General features: G+C 41.5%; 1 protein-coding gene across 2 annotated transcripts in view; it reads right to left on the bottom strand.

Annotated features, from left to right (window-relative positions):
• AK5 (adenylate kinase 5) overlaps positions 1-18,210 on the bottom strand; it is a 290,021-nt gene that overhangs the window by 129,673 nt on the left and 142,138 nt on the right. For both annotated transcript variants that reach the window (XM_055403146.2, XM_055403147.2), the window contains exon 7: positions 4,724-4,814. In XM_055403146.2, coding sequence (XP_055259121.2) covers positions 4,724-4,814 — 91 coding nt within the window. The remainder of the gene's footprint in view (positions 1-4,723; positions 4,815-18,210) is intronic.

Genomic DNA, 18,210 nt, shown 5'->3' with positions numbered 1-18,210 from the left:
TGTTTTCCCTCTTAGTGGATCTTCAATCTGAAGTTTTGGGAAGACTCTCCTCTCAGTTTGAGTACCAAATAGAGGCAACCTCCTGCAAGACTGGGATTCCTGGGCAGTGATGGAAATCTGTAGATAAAAGTTCCTCTAACACTTCTATGAAAGCCAAAGAATTGATGCTTTTGAATTTTGATGCTGAAGATTCTTGAGACTCCCTTGAACAGCAAAGAGATCATAGCAGTCAATCCTAAAGGAAATCAACCCTGAATATTCATTGGAAGGACTGATGCTGAATCTGAAGCTCCAATACTTTGACCACCTGATGGGAAGAACTGGCTTATTGGAAAAGACCCTGATGCTGGGAAAGATTGAAGGCAGGAGGAGAAGTGGGCGACAAACGATGAGATGGTTGGATGGCATACCGATTCAAGGGACGTGAGTTAGAGCAAACTCCGGGAGACAGTGAAGGACAGGAAAGCCTGGCATGCTGCAGTCCATGGGGTTGCAAAGGGTCAGACATGACCGAGCAGCTGAACAACCACAATGAAAAGATGAGGTATGTTAACTAACTGGACCATAGTGATCATTTCATGAATCAAATCATCATGTGTGTGTGTGTATACACACACAATTTTTTACTTAAAAAATTTAAAGGAATTGAAAGTCATTCACACTTCATCATTGGAAGTGATATGGGAGCTGTGGAGCAGCTGAGATTATGTAGACAGAGGATTCAGAGAGAAGGAAGGAGCCAAGGCACAAGTCCTGGGGGCTGATGAGTCACAGAGCAGAACCCATGGACATGGTTTCTTTAATTGACTGAGTCACCAATGTTCACTAGCTGGGAGATTTTACCTCCTGGTGCAGGCCTCTGATTTTTCTGGAAAGAGAGAAGGATCCAGAAACACTGGTCCATTCTTTAATGGTAACAATGTCTATCAGATCTAATCCCTTGAATCTATTTGTCACTTCCACTGTATAATTGTAAAGGATTTGATTTAGGTCATACCTGAATAGTCTAGTGGTTTTCCCTACTTTCTTCAATTTAAGCCTGAATTTGGCAATGAGGAGTTCATGATCTGAGCCACAGTCAGCTCCCAGTCTTGTTTTTTCTGACTGAGTAGAGCTTCTCCATCTTTGGCGGCAAAGAATATAATCAATCTGACTTTGGTGTTGACCATCTGGTGATGTCCATGTGTAGAGTCTTCTCTTGTGTTGTTGGAAGAGGGTGTCTGCTATGACCAGTGCATCTCTTGGCAAAACTCTATTTAGCCTTTGCCCTGTTTCATTCTGTACTCCAAGGTCAAATTTGCCTGTTACTTCAAGTATTTCTTGATTTCCTACTTTTGCATTCCAGTCCCCTATAATGAAACGGACATCTTTTTGGGGTGTTTGTTCTAGAAGGTCTTGTAGGTCTTCATAGAACCATTCAACTTCAGCTTCTTCAGCATTACTAGTTGGGGCATAGACTTGGATTACTGTGATAATGAATGGTTTGCCTTGGAAATGAACAGAGATCATTCTGTTATTTTTGAGATTGCCTCCAAGTACTGCATTTCGGACTCTTTTGTTGACTATGATGGCTACTCCATTTCTTCTAAGGGATTCTTGCCCACAGTAGTAGATACAATGGTCATCTGAGTTAAATTCATTCATTCCAGTCCATTTTAGTTCACTGATTCCTGAAATGTCGATATTCACTCTGCCATCTCCTGTTTGACCGCCTCCTGTTTGCCATCTCCAATTTGCCTTGATTCATGGACCTAACATTCCAGGTTCCTATGCAGTATTGCTCTTTGCAGCATTGGACTTTACTTCCATCACCAGTCACATCCACAACTGGGTGTTGGTGTTGCTTTGGCTCCGTCTCTTCCTTCTTTCTGGAGTTATTTCTCCACTGATCTCCAGTAGCATATTGGGCACCTATCGACCTGGGAGTTCATCTTTCAGTGTCCTATCTTTTTGCCCTTTTCATACTGTTCATGGGGTTCTCAAGGCAGGAATACTGAAGTGGTTTGCCATTTCCTTCCCCAGTGGACCACGTTTTGTCAGAACTCTCCACCATGACCCATCTGTTTGGGTGGCCCTACACTGTATGGCTCATGGTTTCATTGAGTTCGACAAGGCTGTGGTCCTTGTAATCAGATTGGTTAGTTTTCTGTGATTGTGGTTTTCACTCTGTCTGCCCTCTGATGGAGAAGAATAAGAGGCTTATGGAAGCTTCCTGATGGGAGAGATTGACTGAGGGGGAAACTGGGTCTTGTTCTGATGGGCGGGGCCATGCTCAGTAAAGGTCTATGAAGAAAAAGGACTATAAAGGACTATAAATGAAGATAAGTTCAATGCAAAAAAAAATAAAAATAAAAAAAAATAAATAAAATAAAATAAAATATTTGTCTAGAAAAAAAAAAAAGAAAGTCAACCAATATGACAGAAAGCAACGCAATATTGTAATTATCCTTCAATTAAAAATAAAGAAAAATTTTTTTAAAAGTCAAAAAAAAAAAAAAAAAAAGGACTATAAAGAAAGCCGAGTACCAAAGAATTGATGCTTTTGAACTGTGGTGTTGGAGAAGACTCTTGAGAGTCCCTTGGACTGCAAGGAGATCCAACCAGTCCATCCTAAAGGAAATAAGTCCTGAATATTCATTGGAAGGACTGATGCTGAAGCTGAAATTCCAGTACTTTGGCCACCTGATGGGAAGAACTGACTCATTGGAAAAGACCCTGATGTTGGAAAAGATTGAAAGTGGGAGGAGAAGGGGATGACAGAGGATGAGATGGTTGGATGGCATCACCAATTCAATGGACATGAGTTTGAGTAAACTCCAGGAGTTGGTGATGGATAGGGAGGCCTGGCGTGATGCAGTCCTTGGGGTTGCAAAGAGTTGGATGTGACTGAGTGACTGAACCGAACTGAACTGAGCAATAGTCTGGGGCTGTCAAGTGGCAGCCTCTGGTAAGGAGAGGTTTATTTCCAGTTTACCACAGGCTCTCCTGGGATCACTTCATTCACCAGGGCTGTGACAGATAGAAGGGGTTTACTGTAAGGCTGGAGTAGAGTTCTTGTATGTTTTCAGGGGTCTTGGGAATGGAGGGGGGTTGGGGAGTTGTGGCTGTGAACACAGACCTCTCTGTTCATAAGCTCAGAGCTGTAGGAAGGCAGGAGGGGCCCCTGCTGTGGGCCAGGCACTGTGCACTCTACCAAGGGGACCTGAAGAGGATGAAGACAGAATTTACCAAATGCACTTTAGATAGCACAGCTACATCACTGTAGGATGAGGCCACTTTGGAGAAATGCTACTTGAGAGTCATAAAGTGCCGGAAGTTCTAAAGAAGGGGCAATTTAAATTTTCTCCTCTGCTCTGCCGTTTGGAAATTGAAGGTATCTATCAGATAGATATATGTTGTGAGAGGTCTAAAAGGAATGTTATAACTTAAATATTAACTTAAAAACACAGGTGTCAAGACTTCCCTGGTAGTCCAGTGGTTAAAACTCTGTTCTTCAGTGTAGAGAGCTTGGGTTTGATCCCTGGTTGGGGAACTACCCTAAGGGTGGTCAAACAAAACAAACAAAAACACAGGTATATAACTATTTTTTGAAGCAGTGGTACTCTTGTTTACATGATCTGACATGCTTCTCAATATTCCTTCTTTCCTGTAACAGCCTATCTTTCTGTAAATATCACTGGAAAATCAGGCAGGTGAGTTTACATCAGTTATCTGTGCTCTGTGAGTTTGCCCAGAAAGACTACTGCCTTGTCTTTAAAAAAAATTCTTTCTTGAAACCTGTTCTTAGTGGGCTTCAAATACAGCTGAAAATTTTAGGTGTTGAGCCTTTTTCTTTACAGCCCAGAACTTTTGGTCTTTATTCACTGAGGCTGTAACTGAGAAGAAAGGTCAGGACTGAGACAAAGATTTGAGAGTCATCCACGTAGCAGTGATGGTTGAAACCATGAGGGACAACGAGCTGATGCAGAGAAGGTGTATAAGAGAGTGAGGAAAGGGTCAAGGATGGAACCGTGAGTACTGACTACTTGAGCAGATATACAGCGTCAAACTTCTAGATACAGAAGGAGAAGGGGCAGGGCCACAACAGGGAGGTGGGTTGAAATGGGGGCATCTATTAGACCCAAGGGGAGGATTTTTCCCTGGTGGTTCAGGAGAGACATATATGTGTTAGGGTGGCCTGGAGAAGTTGTAAATTTCATTGTGCTCAAGTTATGGGTTAGATCAATTTAAAAAAATTATAGTAACATAGAAGTAGTGAAGTGCTAGTTACTTAGTCATGTCTGACTGTTTGCAACCCCCTGGACTGTAGCCTGCCAGGCTCCTCTGCCCATGGAATTCTCTAGGAAAAAATACTGGAGTGGGTTGCCCTTTCCTTCTCCAGGGGATTTTCTCACCCACGTCTCCTGCATTTAGGGCAGATTCTTTACCATCTGAGCCTCTAGGGAAATCCCATAGTAACATAGATCCTATGCTACATTGTGACTACCTGCTAATTTGCCTGTGCAATGACTGGAAGAAAGGCAGTAACCATAAGAACCAGATACATGGCTCTTTTCTATGTTGTTTTGTACCTTTATTTTTAAACCGGAAGGTATAAAGCTCTGAGGACAGCATCATCCTCACAACCTTACAGCAGTATGTTGAGCTCCGGCGTTACTACAAAGCCCCAGACACTTGGCAGGGTATCAGGGTGTACTGTAACCCAAAGGACACATTGACTTACCTGCTGCAGCCTCTTTGTTTGGAAATAACTTGCTGTCAACTGCCATGCTGATGTCATAGAACACCTCATCCTCATCTCGGTCGGCATCAAACTGGGAGAAATCAAGACAGACAAGTTGGGAGCATGAGAATACATAAATTAATTCAGTCCAAAAGATAATGAGCATGCATCACACAACTGTATCTCTAATGAAGGAGGACAACAAGAATTAAAGTCCTTGAGTTTTAAGCAGATATTTAGAGGATTTTTCAAGCCCAGACCTCATATCAAACAGAAAGGGGTGTTAGAGAGTAAGTGTACAGTCACTTACGGTTAAGAAAAATGGGTATAATTTTCTTAATTTCTAAAATAAGCTTTGGAAAAATTCATAACTTGTGCCTTTCTGATTCTTAGTTTTGTTTTGAAACACTCCCCATCCTCCTTCATGAAAACATTTCTAATCAACAGGGGGAATAGATTTTCTAATTTGTTGCTACAAAAAGGAAAAAGAGAGAACCTTCAAACAAATTTTAGCTACTATACAAATATAGATGCTATTCTATAGGTATAGTCTGCTGTAATTCATGGGGTCGCAAAGAGTCGGACACGACTGAGCGACTGAACTGAACTGAACTGAACTGATAGACACTATAGGTTTAGATGTAACAAAAATTATAGATTTAAATCTTGAACCATTCTCTAAAATTTACAAAATTTTAAATATTAAGTGTGGCTACATTTTTAAATTCTCTATTTCCCCAGTTGTTCAATGGTTTTTAGAAATACACTTTAGTCTCTTTAGTTTTTTAAATTATAATTGATATACAATAAACTGCACATATTTAAAGTGTACAAAATGATGAGCTTTGACATCTGTGCACACCTGTGAAACCATTATAAAAATCAAAATAGTAAGCATCTCCATCACTCCCTAAAGTTTCCTTTTGCCTCTTGAGAATCCTTTCCTTCTGCCCCCTCATCAGATAATCACTGATATGTTTTCTGCAACTAGAGATTACTTTGCATCTTCTAGAATTTCAAGTAAGAGGAATGGCACAGCTTGAAACGTTTTTGTCTGGATTCTTTTATCACAATTGTTTTGAGATTTTATCAAGCTCACTCCTTTTCATGCTCAGTAGTATTTCATTGTATGGATATACTGTTTATTCTATCCTAGATGTCTTTTTGGAGAAGGAAATGGTAACCCACTCCAGTGTTCTTGCCTGGAGAAGCCCAGGGATGGCGGAGCCTGGTAGGCTGCCATCTATGGGGTTGCACAGAGTCGGACACAACTGAAGCGACTTAGCAGCAGCAGCAGCAGATGTCTTTTGGGAGAAGGCAATGGCACCCCTCTCCAGTACTCTTGCCTGGAAAATCCCATGGACGGAGGGGCCTGGTAGGCTACAGTCCATGCGGTCGCGAAGACTTGGACACGACTGAGCGACTTCACTTTCACTTTTCACTTTCATGCATTGGAGAAGGAAATGGCAACCCACTCCAGTGTTCTTGCCTCAAGAATCCCAGGAATGGGGGAGCCTGGTGGGCTGCTGTCTATGGGGTTGCACAGAGTCGGACATGACTGAAGAGACTTAGCAGCAGCAGCAGCAGCAGCAAACGTCTTTTATCTTGAACACTGTAGTTTTTATCCACAGATATTCGATTTGAGTCTTAGAAACTCTCTACAGAGAGTTTTGAAGGTATGAAATGCAAGGTTTTGAACATATGAAATACAGCTATAATAACTTCTATGAATAGTTTTGAGCTTTGTTCTGGGATGAAATTTAATTATTGGAAACAACTCGATCCTTTCAGGTCATGTGTCTAAGATTTACTAGACTGGACCACAGCAGTATTTAGTTCACGGTTAATTATTTCCCACTGTCATGGCAAATTTTTTTTCAAAGTACTCTGCCCAGTGCCTTGTGAATTAAGGGATTTTTTTTTCAGTCTTACTGGTAGAAACAGGCACTCTTTCTTCTTGGCCCAGTGTGAGCTCTAGCTACTGTTCTTGCTGATCCTTTTGGGTAGTTTTCCCCTCAGCTTTTCTCAGTTTCCTCACATGCATGCCCTGATTTGTACTCTGCTGGATCCTGCAGATCTCCAGAGTTTTCTCTCTGTGCATCTCTTGCATTTTTGATACTCTGTCTTTTGAACTCCAGCCACCTTGGTCTCTTGGGGTCTCAGCTCCATCTGTTCAACTCGTAAAGTCCACCAATCTCCCCAAGGCTTCCTTCTCTATGTGCTGTAGCCTGGAAATTCTCCAGTGGTCGGCTGAGGGCAATCATAGGGCCCATCACATGTTTCCTTTCTCTTGAAGAATCATCTGATTGTCTGATATCCACTGTCTTAAAAATTTTTTTAAAAATATATTTTCTGTTCATTTCTGTTTGTTTGTTTCATGTGGGATGGAAAATCCAGTCTCTTTTATTGCATCATAGCTTTTTAAATTTCTCCTCTATTTTTTGGCTATGCTGCACGGCTTGTGGAATTTTAGTTCCCAGACTAGGGTTTGACCCAGAGTCCCCTGCAGTGTAAGCTCGGTGTCTTACCCACTGGACCACTAGGGAAGTCCCTAGTCCATCTTGGCTTTTAAGCTTAATTATTACCTTAAACATATTTGAAAAGATTTAAGTGATTTATTCCTTTATATTTGCCTACTGAAGTGCTTCATTATTTTTAGTGATGGGAATTCAGAAGACTAAATTAGAAAGTTATTACCTAACCTCCCCTCACACAGTTAAAGCACACCTGTGCGATGCTTCAACATACTCTCACTGTGTCACGTCAGCCCATGGGAAAGGTGAAGCAGATCGTCTTGTTTCTATTTTATAGGTGAGGAAATATCTACACAGGTATTATTACTTTCTCAAGTAAGACACCAAATATGCAGGAGCAGTAGGACTTGAACTTAGGACAGTTGACACTTTCCATCCTACTAAGCTACACAGGATCATCATAGTCAGATAAACAGAGCCTTGGTACTCAAACAAGTGTTAACACAGCCTTTTGTCTAAATGCAAGAGGGAGAAAAGCATATGGTGGTTAGGCAGATAAGGCAAGATTCAGTTCAGTTCAGTTCAGTCACTCAGTCATGTCCAACTCTTTGAGACCCCATGAATCGCGGCACACCAGGCCTCCCTGTCCATCACCACCTCCCAGAGTTCACTCAAACTCATGTCCATTGAGTCAGTGATGCATCCAGCCATCTCATTCTCTGTTGTCCCCTTCTCCTCCTGCCTCCAATCCCTCCCAGCATCAGAGTCTTTTCCAGTGAGTCAACTCTTCGCACGAGGTGGCCAAAGTATTGGAGTTTCAGCTTCAGCATCAGTCCTTCCAATGAACACCCAGGACTGATCTCCTTTAGAATGGACTGGTTGGATCTCCTTGCAGTCCAAGGGACTCTCAAGAGTCTTCTCCAACACCACAGTTCAAAAGCATCAATTCTTCAGTGATCAGCTTTCTTCACAGTCCAACTCTCACATCCATACATGACCACTGGAAAAACCATAGCCTTGACTAGACAGACCTTGGTTGGCAAAGTAATGTCTCTGCTTTTTAATATGCTATCTAAGTTTATACTGCAAGGAGATCCAACCAGTCCATTCTAAAGGAGATCAATCCTGGATGTTCATTGGAGGGACTGATGCTAAAGCTGAAACTGCAATACTTTGGCCACCTCATGAGACGAGTTGACTCACTGGAAAAGACTCTGATGCTGGGAAAGGTTGGGGGCGGGAGGAGAAGGGGACGACAGAGAATGAGATGGCTGGATGGCATTACCGACTCTGTGGACATGAGTTTGAGTGTACTCCGGGAGTTGGTGATGGACAGGGAGGCCTGGCGTGCTGTGATTCATGGGGTCGCGGAGAGTCGGACACGACTGAGCGACTGAACTGAACTGAAGTTGGTCACTACTTTCCTTCCAAGGAGTAAGCGTCTTTTAATTACATGGTTGCAATCAGCATCTGCAGTGATTTTGGAGCCCCCAAAAATAAAGTCTGACACTGTTTCCACTGTTTCCCCATCTATTTCCCATGAAGTGATGGGACTAGATGCCATGATCTTAGTTTTCTGAATGTTGAGCTTTAAGTCAACTTTTTCACTCTCCTCTTTCAATTTCATCAAGAGGCTTTTGAGTTCCTCTTCACTTTCTGCCGTGAGGGTAGGGTCCACCTTAATGCACTGCTTCCCACACCTGTAGACCATGGCTTCTTTTCTTTTTTCTTTCAAAATATTTGTCAACTATGATCAGTATGGGGTAAGCTCTACTAATAGAAGGTTTGTTTTTATTTTTCTTGGACTTTTGAGAGATGGGTAACAGTGTGTCATTTCATAAATTAAAGCTTATGTTTTAGCCATAGTAACTAAAGCTTAATCTATAAGCAAAACTTATAGATTAACACTTTACTGGGGGCAGTGTATGTGTGTGTGTGTGTGTGTGTGTGTAATGCCAGGACAGTAAGTTTGAAGGAAAAGGGGAACTGAGACAAGGCAAGAAGCAAAACAGATGTAAGGTGACATAGTACTGATCTGGGCCCCAGCTTCACAAGAAGTCACAGCTGGTCTCCAGAAAGACTAAATGGAACCAGTATATCTCAGAACAGTCTGAGGGAGAAGGAAGGGAGAGGCATATATATGCTGTCTTTATAGTCTTCCACTGGTTCCAGTTTTCTTTAAGAAGAGTTTAAGTTCCCCCACCTCTTGGTTTGGTTGCCTAGACCCTAGGGCAGCCCCTGGAAGCCAGATCCCGTGTTCCAGGGAGCAGCAGAGTGTGTGGATCTAGAAGTGCTGAAAGGCACCAACCCCCTGCAGGTCTGGCCTGGTTGGGTCCTGGGGCCTTCTCTGCATAGGCTCTCACCAGATTTGGGTGATGAAGCTCAGCCCTCAGTCCTGAAGAGGCTTGGCAGGGGGTTGCTGTCAGCTACCCTGGAGGGCAGAGCAGCAGTGGACTGACAGTTCTCCATTCAATCGGCAACAGAGGCCTGGGACACATGGGCCAAGTGAGTCAAGGGAGGCTTGTAAACTGGCTTAGGCAGCTGAAAACTCAACCAGACCTTGATTTGAATTTCTGCTTCCTCTGTAGCTGCTGTCTGACCTTGAACAATATATTTCCCTGTGCTTAGCATCTATACAATGTGATTATTGTGAGGACTAAAGAGATGGTATATTTAACGCACCAGTACCGACCCCGGCCTAACTGCGGTCCTTCATTGAGAGAATATTTTCTATACACCTTTGATTGATTCTATACTTTGGACCAGGCAGGTGTGTGCTTACACACACACATTTTTATTTTAAACTTGAGGATTGTGATGATAAGATCATACTATTTATCATTTCAAGTCAAGTATGTTTTCATCACTTCTACTCTTCAGTGTGAATGCTTTTGAGGCATTTATTACTTAAATTAGAGACTTAACACACTGATAAGAACAACAACAAAATAACATATTTAAACTTGAGGATTGTGGAATATGAAATACGAGTGACTTTGAGATTTTCTAGGAGATAGCCTATCCTCCAGCTGATTTGAACAAGGATATGTTTAGCTCTGGCCCAATAAAGTGCTTAATTGTCCAATCTAAAAGGCAAAATACCCAAACTAAAACATCTTTCATGAAAGCATTCAACAAATATTTGCCGAGTAACTACTATGTCCTTGGTAGACTCTTGAACTGACCACTCCTAAGCATTTGATGATGAACAGGGAGCCCCAAGAAAGGAAGATGACACCCACATGGCCAACTCAACTCCGGGATCATGCAAAAGCTGATGAAGCCCAGTGACTTCTGCATCAGGACCACAGAATTTAGCCTAGATTTTCTTATTTTCTGTAACATCCCACGTTGGCAGCTCCAGGACTAGAATGGGACTCTTCTGTCTAGCTGTTTGGCAAATAACGTGGCATACTGATCTTGGAGAGCATCCTGACCGAGTACTATGAGGACAGCTGCTACTTCCAGGAAAAGGTCTTTACGAAATAATAACATTCAGTGTTGGAGAGGCTGTGAGTATGATGAGCAGAGAACTGGCTTTTCAGTCATCAGACATTTTACTATTATTTGTTTCTGCACAAACCATACGCATTAATGGTTCTCAACCAGGAGTAATGTGGTCCACCCGCTTCCACCCCTGCCCCAAATCTGACCACGTTGCTAGATTATTTTTGGTTGTCACAACTGGCATGGGAGAGACTGGCCAGGGATGCTGCTAAATATCTTACAGTGCACAGGACAGCCCCCTCACAACAAAGAATTATCCAGTCTAAAATGTTAGTAATGCCAAAGCTGAGAAACTCTCATCTATACCAAAACATTCTCAGTTTGGGGGTTTCTAAAAAGTGTGTTGAGACTCGAGTTGCAATCATTCTTTTCCTCTCCTCCCCTCTCTCTCTTTCTTCTTTCTTTCCTTCCTTCTCCCTCCCTCTCCCTCTTTCTGTCTGATTTTGAGCTGAAAGAACCTGTGCTGTAAACTCCAAAATACGAAGAATAGCAGAAGTGGTAATACGGCAGAGGAGACAACAGGAGATGCGGGTTCAGTTCTGAGTCAGGAAGATGCCCTGGAGGAGGAAATGGCAAAACACTCCAGTATTCCTGCCTGGGAAATCCCATGGACGAGGAGCCTGGCAGGCTACTGTCCAAAGGGTCGCAAAGAGTCGCACACTACAGTGTGACTGAACACGAGCATAGGTATAGGATTATTAAGGTTCTAGAAAGAATAGTTTTTACAGATCTTGTGGGTCAGCAACAAGCTTCAGGGGGCAGATGAAATTGTGTGCCACTAGACCAGATGATGTCTGAGGTTGTTCCCAGCTCTGAAATTCTGTGGTTATATGAGCACTTTATCTTTTTGGTGATTGTTGTTTAATGTCTAGCGATCTTAACAAACCTCTTTTCTTTTTCTGAGGGAAAGAACTTGCAGAGGACATGGTCTGCCTGATTTGTTTTATGTCATTTAATGTAAGAGGGCTGGGGAGGTCAATTGGATATTTCAAAATGAGATGCTTACCAAATTTCCCAGTTCACTTACAACACATGTTTTAATTTGAATAACAAATGTTGTAACAGCTTTCAAAATCATACAAAATATATCTAGATTAGGAAAGGAAATTATAGTAGATTGCAACAATGATGGTTTGCAATTTTAATGGCAGAAATGAATTCTTGTTTGTTTTCTTTTGGCTCTGATTTCCAGACTGCAACAAGCTTCCCAGATCTTCTCCATAGAGATGAGGCTTTCTGTATTCTTAGCACTGCTAGCTAGGAATGTTAGGTCTATAAAATATCCTAAATGGACTCAAAAAGGAGAATAATAGTTCAGTCTTTTTAGATTCCACCTTTCATTAAACTTAGGTCTGTCTCCTGTTTTTTTCTATGCTTCAACATTTGAGAAGGAAATAAATGGGCTCTGTTATTAGTATTATCTCAGTTTTATATATCCCATAAGTATCATTCTCTGAACATCAAGCCAGCTTCTTGAATGTTTTGCTTCCCCCTGGTTTCCTGCAGAGATTTCAATTAAGCCTGGTCTCTACCAAATGGTTTTCATCATTTGTGACTGGAGATCCCTCAACAAGCATAACACTGGCTTTTGCGGGGAAGGATAAATTGGGAGACTGGGACTTACATATACATACTACTATTTATAAAATAGATAACTAATAAGAACAATAGAGTAGTACAGGGAACTCTATACTCAATATTCTGTAGTGACCTATATGAAGAATAAAAAACAGTGGATATATGTATATGTATAACTGATTCGGGCTTCCCAGGTGGTGCTAAGGCAGGACATGTGAGAGATGTGGGTTCAATCCCTGGGTTGGGAAGATCCCCTGGAGGAGGGCATGGTAACCCACTCCACTATTCTGGGCTGGAGAATCCCATGGACAGAGGAGCCTGGCAGGGTACAGTCCATGGGGTCACAAAGAGTTGGACACGACTGAAGTGACTTAGCACGTACCTGATTCACTCTGCTGTACAGAGGGAAGTAACACTACATTGTAAATCAATTTTATTCCAGTAAAATTTTAACAATAGGGCATGAAAGAATGATGTCTGCCAATGCATGTCCCAAGTCTCTCATAGTAACTGTGGTAGAACACAGGTTTCTCCAGGCCACTCCCAGGTGGAGCATCCTGGCTTCAGGGTGTGGATATTAGTGATGGGGCTCAAATGGACCAGCAAACTTGTCTGCAAACCTATAATGGTTTTCCTTTCTGTGTCTTTAAAACTTCATATTTGGATTTCACACTCCACCTGGATCTCTCTATCTCTACTATTCAAAGAAAACTTTACGTCTGAAACTGACATAATATTGTATGCTCAGTCAGTAAAGAATCTGCCTGCACTGAGGGAGACCTGGGTTCAATCCCTGGGTTGGGAAGATCCCCTGGAGAAGGAAATGGCAACCTACGCCAGTATTCTCACCTGGGAAATCACATAGACAGAGGAGCCTGGAGGGCTACAGTCCATGGGGTTGCAAGAGTCAGACATGACTTAGTGACTAAACTACCACCGTTCTATTTCAATAAGAAAAAAACCTTAAGTTAATTAATAAATTAAAAAAAAATCATGGCCCTTTGAAAATTTTCTATGTTTAGAAACTTTTCTATGTCTAGAAACTTTCTTCTAACAAATTGATTGGCTGGTATCCTATTTTTAGTATTTCACTTTTCTCCAACAAAAATTGGAGTTTTCACTAAGATGGTAATAATTTTAAAACCTGCAGTCATTGGAGTGAAACCTGTAGTTATCAGCAATATATCAATAATAATGACAGTTTATATTCTACAGAATTGTGTTTCTAAAGCTTCATAATTAATCATAAAACTTGAAGAGAAACATCAAAGTAGATTTGGTTGGGGTAGGGCTGGTAGGGACAATATTCTGTCTGGGAAAGCCAAATCAATTCCATGCTTTTTATTTTTAAATTTAATTTAATTTAACTTTTTTGGCCACACCTTGCGGCTTATGGGATCTTAGTTCCTGCATCAGGGACTGGACCTGGGCCCTTGGCAGTGAGAACATGAAGTTCTAACCACTGGACCACCAGGGAAGTCCCAATCCCATGGTTTGATGAACAGAATTACTGTGATATGTCCCTGTAAAACTGAGATGTGTAGAACATATTTCCTTACAGAATGAAATAAGGGTAAAATGTGAATGAAACTAGATTTAAAAATAAATGTAATTGGTATGCAAAGTGATGAGTACAAGAACATTATAAAGTTGTGAATAACTGAGTAAAAGACTTCTTTTCTCAGCAATTTGTACAGAATCTTTATTTTCACTGGACATTCTGATTATGGACATGGACAGCATCTAAAAATTTTTGTTGGGAAAAAGTCAGCACAATGAAAAGATCCCAGAGGAAGTGGTTGCAGCATTTATGATGTGCTTTAGAAAAAAATTTCTTCCTGAACTTTGAATCATAACAATGTAATAATGACTGACTTATGCTAGAGGGAAGAAGGCTTACTCCAGAGAATTTTGATTATTCCTACTATACTAGCTCTGAGGACATTTTTTTTAGAATCTTTATTAGCAATCAACAACGAAAGGGAACTAATTGAAGAACTAGATACTGTTGCTATTTTTTTTTGAGCATCTACTATGTGCCATATATTGTTAAGGTTTTCTTTATACACTTTATCATTCAGTTCAGTTCAGTTCAGTTCAGTCGCTCAGTCGTGTCCGACTCTTAGCGACCCCATGAACCACAGCATGCCAGGCCTCCCTGTCCATCACCAACTCCCGGAGTTCACTCAAACTCATGTCCATCGAGTCGGTGATGCCATCCAGCCACCTCATTCTCTGTTTTCCCCGTCTCCTCCTACCCGCAATCGCTCCCAGCATCAGAGTCTTTTCCAGTGAGTCAACTCGTCACATGAGGTGGCCAAATCCCTACAATATTATTTAGAAGAGGTGTCATCATCCTCAGATTTAAAAACTGAGTTTCAGAGATTAAATAACTTGACCAAGATCATGTAGGTGGTCAAGCCAGGATCTGAATGCATATCTGCCTATATCGAACTGTCAAGGCTGTCAGGATCAGAATCACAGGCCAGCCATAGATCTTTTTTTCTTTTTTTAATGTAGACCATTTTTAAAGTCTTTATTGAATTTGCTACAATATTGTTTCTGATTTTTAAGTTTTGTTTTCTTTTGACCAGAAGGCATGTGGGATTTTAGCTCCCCAACCAGGGGTTGAACCCACACTCCCTGCATTGGAAGGTGAAGTCTTAAACCTCTGAACCACTAGGGAAGTCCCAGAAACCTTAGATCTTAGCTGGGCTCTTGTAGAGTAAATCAGGGCTAAAGTCCTAAAGGAGTACTCTCAGAATAGACCTCTAAGAATCTCCTGAAGCCAAGCCAAAGTAGATCTAGGTGCAATATATCCAAGTATCCTTGATCTGACTTTCCATTTTGAGACTGTAGTGGGTAATTTTATTTCTCTGTATGATATGTGTATTCTGCCAAATGATGTGGCTGTTGGCAGAGGAACCTCCCTGTAGGCTGACCCGGAGCCTTGGAAGGAGCAAGGACAAGCAAAATTGACAGCAAAAGGCAGATGACTTCCCAACTCCAAGTAGAGCTCTTTCTCAGGGTCTGTAGCTTAAGGCTATCACTGTCACAGGAAAGCTGGCTATCCCGCATGGTCTGCTGTTGACTCCAGTTGTACCTTCTCCATTAGCCTTCTAAAACTTCAACAACCCTGCCCTTCAGTTTGTTAAGAGAACTAAAGTCATCCAGCAAGAATTCTATTTTTCTACTCTCATTACCACTCAATGCTTCCTCTGTAATCAGAGAAAGAGTAAGCCTACCCTCCTTCTAAAAGCCTCTTTGGGGTTGGAGGGTAGATTTCTGATAGGGGTCCATTTTCGGTCTAGCACTTCCTGCAGAAGCTCTTCTGATTCTGCCTCAGAGGGTTCCCCATCCACGAGCACCCGAGGCACAGCCTTGGCTCAACGGTTCCTCCCCACATCCCAGCCAGGGTGTCAGCTCTGCCCCTGACTGGCAGGCAGCATTCCATACTCCTTTCCCAGAACTCTGGTTGTTTCATAAGGGGATAGTGGATCCAAAGCCAGACCACCTGCGATAAGAGGGGAAAGGCTAGGTCTTAGGATGTGCAGAAGGTTGTTGATGGGAGAGAGAGACGAAGAATAAAGATCCAAGTCGGTGGTGGAAACTGGGTCTTGAGCAATTTTTGAGCTGAGAGAATGTGGCTACAGTGGCTGGTTTTTAATACTTTGCAGACTCAAGTAGAACCCTAGAGCAGACGTCCTCAGGCTAAGCAATGTCCAGATCATGAACTGATGTCAAGAGCTCAGTATTTTGCTCATGGATCTGTTGGCACTATGATAAGACACTTTTCAAATTAAGTCTGGCATCTAAAAAAAGCCAAACTCCAGTTTGGGGGTTGCCAGGGGGTAAGAGTGGGCGGGAATGGGGAGATGGCAGTCAAACAGTACAAATTTCCATTATGAGATGAATAAATTCTGTGGATCCAATATTCAGCTATGTTAGTTATATCAGTTAGCTATAGGTGACTATAGTTAACAATACTGCATCATATATTGGAAAGTTGCTAAGAGAGTAAATCTTAGATGTTTTCACCACACACACACACACACACACACACACACATTGTAATCATATGAGGTGATGGGTCTGTTAACCTTATTGTGGGAATCATTTCACAACATGTATGTGTATCAAATCATCACATTCTCTATCTGAAACTTACACAATGTAATATGTCAATTATATCTCAAGCTGGGAGAAAAGAAAAATAAAATTATGTTGCCAAAGAAAGCATATATATAAATAGGATAAACACTCTTTTTGTTTGTTTTGGTCACACTGCACAGCTTACAGGATCTTAGTTCCCTGACGAGGGATTGAGACTTGAGATGTTCTAATGGAGGTAGCTGAAAAAAACCCAGTATTTTAGTATATGGGAAAGTATTCAATATATTAAAAAAAATAGTGTATTTATTTTAATTGGAGGCTAATTACAATATTGTAGTGGTTTTGTCATACATTGACATGAATCAGCCATGGGGGTACATGTGTTCCCCATCCTGAAACCCACTCCCATCTCCCTCCCCATCCCATCCTTCAGGGTCATCCCAGTGCACCAGCCCTGAGCACCCTGTCTCATGCATTGCAATATATTTTTAAGATACTACTAAATGACCAACCTAAACAGCATATTAAAAAGCAGAGACATTACTTTGCCAACAAAGGTCTGTTTGGTCAAAGCTATAGTTTTTCCAGTAGTCATGTATGGATGTGAGAGTTGGACCATAAAGAAAGATGAGCACCAAAGAACTGATGGTTTTGAACTGTGGTGTTGGAGAAGACTCTTGAGAGTCCCTTGGACAGCAAGGAGATCAAACCAGTCAATCCTAAAGGAAATCAACCCTGAATATTCATTAGAAGGACTGATGCTGAAGCTGAAGCTCCAATACTTTGGCCACCTGATGCAAAGAGCCAACTCATTGGAAAAGACCCTGATGCTAGGAAAGATGGAAGGCACGAGGAGCAGGGGATGACAGAGGATGAGATGGTTTGGATGGCATCACTGACTCAATGGACATGAGTTTGAGCAGGCTCTGGGAGATGGTAAATGACAGGGAGGCCTGGCGTGCTGCAGTCCATGGGGTCGCAGAGTCAAACATGACTGAGTGACTGAACAACAACTAAACGATAAGTTGCTTCTCACTCAGAAGTTGATTAAGAAATATTTAATAGATCTGCAGCTCATCAAATAGATTAAAACAGTGGATTTTTTTTAATTGGAGGAAAATTGCTTTACAATGCTTACATGTTGTGTTAGTTTCTGCCATACAACAACGTGCATCAGTCGTGATTATATATATATATCCTCCCTCCTGTGCCTCCCTCCCCCGATCTCAACCCTCTAGGTCAGCACAGAGTGCCAGGGTGTCCTGGGCACCCTGTGGACACAGCAGATTTTTGTCACATAAGAAAAGTTTCGAATATGTCTTGGGATCATCAAGGATCTACATGATACAATTCAATTCAGGAAAGACTTACTGAGCACCTACTTTGTTCCAGAGTGTGCTGGATATCGAAAATACATGGAAGGAAGATTAAATCATGTCTGTATTTTTGTAATTATTAAGACACCAATGAGGATTAAAATATTTTGAAAAGATTTGATAAAGAAAGGTTAAAAGAAGAAAATAAAGGAGCATAGGCAAGATAAACTTTCTGCGGGCATAAATAACCTCACATCATACCTATCTTTTCTCTACCATACTTAATATGGTGCTGAGCCCAGCAGTTAGACAACAAATACTCATCAGACTGAATTAACCAGGAAATTCAATTAATTAAAATACCCTTTTTCCTTCCTATTTTCCATTTTTTCCCTCTCCTCCTAGCATTCCAACAATTTGAGACTTTATAAAAACTACAAGGTGGTGACATAAAGATTGAAACCTTTGCCAATAAAGTGTCTGAAACTAAAGAAACCAG

This window comes from Moschus berezovskii, chromosome 4 (genome assembly GCF_049115385.1).
Source record: "Moschus berezovskii isolate FMDL1 chromosome 4, NW_MosBer_1.0, whole genome shotgun sequence".
NCBI classification, from domain to species: domain Eukaryota; kingdom Metazoa; phylum Chordata; class Mammalia; order Artiodactyla; family Moschidae; genus Moschus; species Moschus berezovskii.
The sequence above is the reverse complement of the archived record's forward strand: the minus strand, read 5'-3'. Positions and strand labels throughout refer to the sequence as shown.